General features: G+C 33.4%; 2 protein-coding genes across 5 annotated transcripts; one reads left to right on the forward strand and one right to left on the reverse strand.

Annotated features, from left to right (window-relative positions):
- Positions 1-201: 201 nt before the first annotated feature.
- Fancl (E3 ubiquitin-protein ligase Fancl) lies at positions 202-3732 on the forward strand. Of its 2 annotated transcripts, XR_011732517.1 has the most exons (9): positions 202-452; positions 652-1015; positions 1084-1185; positions 1277-1524; positions 1687-1876; positions 1954-2175; positions 2350-2450; positions 2968-3111; positions 3247-3732. XR_011732517.1 is itself a non-coding variant. In XM_071781162.1 (8 exons), exons 2-7 carry the CDS (start codon positions 707-709, stop codon positions 2443-2445), a joined length of 1167 nt encoding a protein of 388 aa, XP_071637263.1. In that variant the 5' UTR covers positions 202-452; positions 652-706; the 3' UTR covers positions 2446-2450; positions 2968-3732. The 2 variants fall into 2 exon arrangements, 1 of the variants encoding a protein (XP_071637263.1); XM_071781162.1 differs by having other exon boundaries at positions 2968-3732.
- Positions 2469-4184, reverse strand: LOC139814695 (NADH-cytochrome b5 reductase-like). Of its 3 annotated transcripts, none has more exons than XM_071781165.1 (5): positions 4033-4184; positions 3625-3925; positions 3173-3407; positions 2895-3106; positions 2469-2678 (listed from the first exon to the last, which is right to left on the reverse strand). In XM_071781165.1, the coding sequence occupies exons 2-5, from the start codon at positions 3893-3895 to the stop codon at positions 2488-2490; spliced, it is 909 nt and encodes a 302-aa protein (XP_071637266.1). In that variant the 5' UTR covers positions 3896-3925; positions 4033-4184; the 3' UTR covers positions 2469-2487. The 3 variants fall into 3 exon arrangements, with proteins under 3 accessions (XP_071637266.1, XP_071637267.1, XP_071637265.1); XM_071781166.1 differs by having other exon boundaries at positions 3754-3925; positions 4011-4178; XM_071781164.1 differs by having other exon boundaries at positions 4011-4177.
- Between the last annotated feature and the right edge of the window lie 790 nt (positions 4185-4974).

The raw sequence follows: 4974 nt of genomic DNA on the forward strand, positions 1-4974 counted from the left end.
TTTTCTGATCTTATTTATTATAAATGTTGTATCATTTAAAAAAAAAAAAAAAAAAAAAGTGCTATTTTTATTCGAAATTATTTCGGATAATTTATATCATTTTTTAATCGAAATTATCTCGGATATATGTGTTATTCTAACCACGATATATCCAATGGGAATCTGCCTTTTATCCCTAGGAAACTAGATCTCTCCTATTGGATATGTATAGTGTGTTCGGAATCTCATTGTAAAGAAAGGTTGTTTTGTTCGAGAGTGATATTTAAATATAGTTTTTATTCCTATTATTTGTTAATTGCATAGGTTTCTTTTTAACTTGCCCGCCAGATTGGCACTTTAAAAGTCAGTTATTTACCGTCTTTACCGGAACGTCTCAAAACCACAAAAGAACAGCAAAAGGGTTTTCCTATTTCCTTACGGTCGTGCAGTACCTTTTATCGTTATTATTATCTGTAAGTATCTTTTCTACATTTATCGTAAAGATATATCTTAATTGATAAAACTATGGATGAGAAAATATCGATATTGATAAATAGTAAATACGTTTATGTAATTGATTCTTTATCAAGAAGATATATCTTGATTGATAATTATTATGGACAATATCTTTGGTTATTAACAAGTGCATCTCTATATGATTAATACTTTTAGATGTGGATGATATTTTTGGACGTGCCTACGAATTTTAATAAATAAACTGCTGACAATGGCAACGGGGAGTAATTGCGAAGCAATTTTGAATTGGCATCCAGAGATGATACTCGTCTCAAAATCGCCCGTCACTTGGAAAGGCTTTCTGATTGTCTCGCATTTGACGTACGCTGCTTACGAGACCCAGTCTAGAGTGAAACTGAAACTAGTTATGCACAATTATCCATCATTCGACAATGCGCAGATCAGCTTCGGCAGACACATTGCTTTCCTGCGGAACATAAAATTCAGCGAGAAAGTAAAGGAGTTGATGCAGTCTGCACAAACAGTACGGTCATTCTTGACACAGTTACAATTGCTCATTGTAAGTACCGGATATTGGTATATGCTACTCTTTGACAATTATATTATGATTATACATTTTGCAAATAGGGTACATATATGGATAATACAGATAGTAAGATTCGTATGATCAACCTTGAATCTACAAAAGATTTTCTACAAGATGTGAAAGCAGCTCTTCAAAATCCATCTGTAAGTAAATTTACAAACTGTATTTCTTCTGCAGATGATCTCACGTGATCTCGATCTCAATGTTGAAGATAAAATATCTGTGTTGTTAAAGGATGTGCAACTGTCAAGCGATCGGAATCTGACTACTATCAAATTATCCTTAAGAGGAATGTCTCTTACGTTGCAAAGATGTAACAATGTTAGAATTCCCTGGAAAGTAGTATCTTCTGACATGCCCGCTATACCAACGTTTGAAGGCTTTGAGAGGAATGTAACTAATTTGAGCGTTGTGATGACAAAGTTCAAATGGCAAGTGGAATTATTGGAAAGAGCATGGGAACAATTAAAAGAAATTGATGAGTAAGTAATGTTGATACTTATGTTCATTGCGTTTACAAAAGAAAATATTTCAAAATTTTTGAAAGAACTTGCTAAAAATGATATGCTTTTTGATCAGCCTATTGCTGAAGGAATTATCAAACAATTGTTATAATGGTCTAATGTGAAATATCGTATTACCAGGAATTGTTGGGTAATTGATCCACCAGAACCAAACAAAAGTCACATGTACAGACGCATTCATTTGTCGCAATCTATATCTGTGACAATTACAATAGATCCGCTGCGTCCTACTGCTCTGCCGACAATTAAATTCTCAGGCAGTGACAACGAAGTGAAAAGACAGAGGGATGAGGTTTCCAATAATATTCACGTACGTTCCATGCATAATGTGAGCTATAACAGCGATTCGCTTATGCGTAGCTTAAAAATTGATACATCTTTTTACAGAATTGGAATCCGGATTGTACTGTTTTAGAAAATCTAAGGATGTTGTTAAATATGTATGAATTTCCCGAGCAGCAAGACAGCTTGGATGATTCGATAGGCATGATCGGTAATCGGGAGTGTGGTATATGCTTTTCTGAAAAATCAGAGACCGATGAATTGCCGAATAAGATATGCAATAACGAGAGATGCATGAAACATTTCCATTCAGAATGTTTATCGAAGGTATATCAGAGATCAGAATATACATAATAATATATTTTGTATAAAATATCACAATTGTGTATTTCAAGAAACATTTTTTCAAAACAAAAAAAAATATATATAATCACATGCTCTACCTGATATAAAATATTACATAAAATATATGTCAATAAAATTAATTCTTTTTTATAACAGTGGTTACAAATGAACGCTGGGAATCAAGTTGTGTTCGGCTATATCCATGGTAATTGTCCACATTGCAAGGAAAACATTTCCTGTTACATTGAATGATAAAGGTAGATATTGATTCAAAATCCCTAAAACATTTACATTTTATTCAAATATATGTATGTGTGTATAATTCATTTCTTGGAGCCATTTTTTCATGGACTGGTTGAACTGTGAGGTTCCACATATTAAAATTAATGTTGTCTCTGTATCATTGGATTGAAGATAATCAGCAACGAGTGTTTTACGTAAACGACCGGCATTTATATTAAAACCATGAAGACTGATTGTCTTGTCTGAAACAATTATTTTAAAAAAGTAATTAAATACATTTAACTTTATAACTAAAAAGTTTTTAATATCATAATTGTAATCACTTATTTATGATTAAACAAATTACTGATATTTCACACCAAAATGTGAAAAAAAATTATTTAAAGTCCAATTATTGTAAGACATTCTATGTATACAATTTTAACTCTTTAGATTCTTTCTGTAATGTTGTCACATACTATTTAATTGAGACAGCTGTAATGTACATTTGAAATTCCAATAATCCGCTAGATGCGTTAATTCTTTTTTCAGAGGCACATGCTTTATCGACCTAAATCCCGCAACAAGATGTACTCTTGTGAATTCCGTTTCGTCGTCGACGATCGCTTTAGCCACAGGATAAAGCGCTGCTATTCCTGAGCCGATGCTAAACATGACGATCTGCCGAAAACTGCCGTAATGAACAATACATTGACTCATGAGAAAACTTAATTATACTTATCCACATTTTACGTACCTGTTTCTTTCATACTTAAAATCTCCGTAAGGACCCCTGATGTTAATTCCACTGCCAATCGGTGCATTTTTCAGAAGTGAACTGAATTCACCGTGTTCATACACTTTTACCAAGAAAACTAAGCTCTTGTATGTCCAAGCAATTGGGGTGTATGGTCGAGATTTGCTCCAAGAATGTAGCATGACATATTGGCCAGGTATAAGATGCAAACTAACATTGTTTTCTGTTTTGCATTCTACGTAACATGTACGAAGTATTTTAATGTGAGATATATTATTCTATTATTGTTCAAATATATATCTGCATTATTTTTTAAGAAATTTTTTAAGTGTAACTTTTTTAGATTCAGCAATAAGCTATTGTACTTTCTGTTAATTATTTGCACTATATTTTATATAATTTATTATATTTGCTTTGATATATTATATTGATTTGATAGAACTATGTAGTACCTGGATATTCCAAACAAACTGAAATGTAATCTTCCGATGTATCGGATATATTTGTGATGACAAATGGTTTATAAGATAAAAGAGATAATAAATTATCGGCTATTTTAACTTTCGCCTGGGTCTTTCTACCTTCCCATTCTCTTAGCAGCGTTTTGTGAACGTCAAAGATGCACGGCGTGCAGCCACTGCCGCAACAATCTTCCTCCAGTGGTGTTTTGGGTCTTTCATCGTCATTGTCGTCGTTACAATTGTCTAAACTCATTTTACACATTTTTCTTATTTCATTATCAATAGAATTTCTCTATAAAAGCACAAATGCAAGTTAACCAAACTTGTTACATAAGAGATTTAAAACTAAATAAAATATACTAAGTTGAAATAATTACTGTATATAAGATTTATTTTTACTTAGGCATTTCATCAACAGACTTGTACAAAGAGGCATATTAATTTCACTTTATTTTGCATCATCGATCTTGCAAGAAAATTACGAAGATCAATTGTCATGTTGCTGTCACAGAACCACACACGTGTAGTGGATCACGTGACTATCTCAACAGACTCGTGTTTAGATGCATTAGAGGGTGCTCTTGGGGCCCAAATATATTTTTAAGTTTCTCTGATAATTTGTACTAATAATATATACGCAATATATTGATTAATTTATTCTAATTTCTTTTATAATACACATGCTTCTCCCTAAATTTTAAATAAAACTGTGTAGGCAACGTGAGCGTATATGTTAGAATTATTTAACAAAAAAGATTAAATTGTATTATATATTATACTGTAATAATTATAATAGTATATTATATGTTACAAATTATATTTTATTCTGTATTTATATTATTTATATTATGTATCGGCAATTATTTATAAATATAGCTTATTTGTATCTTTCGAAAATTTCAATATATAAATAACTTTTCTGCGGTTTCCTTTATTTATGTATATATCGATATAGGTGCAAGAAATTCTTAAACTTTGTTAATCCATAAAGTTAATCATAAATTTTTTTCGCTATCATATATTTTTTTTTGTTTCTTTCCACGACGGGCCTAACGACATATCCCAGTGAAATATGTATACGCTACTAGGGATAAGTCTGAACGCTATTGGGCGTGCGCAGAAAAATCCGTCTTCGCCCGCAACGACAAAGCCGCGCTGGCGTATTTACAAGGCTGCGGCCGAGCTTAACGATCCTGCCGTCGCGGCGCGGCGATCGGCCGCATACCGCGCATTCCGGCGTAATGCCCGAGCGTACGCGGGCGCGGGCGGGGGCGTGAGGTGGCGGGCACGGCGCGGGCGGCGAGAGGGTGGCCGTGGGATGGCAGGAGGCCGGGAGGGGAC

This window comes from Temnothorax longispinosus, chromosome 6 (genome assembly GCF_030848805.1).
Source record: "Temnothorax longispinosus isolate EJ_2023e chromosome 6, Tlon_JGU_v1, whole genome shotgun sequence".
Taxonomy (NCBI): domain Eukaryota; kingdom Metazoa; phylum Arthropoda; class Insecta; order Hymenoptera; family Formicidae; genus Temnothorax; species Temnothorax longispinosus.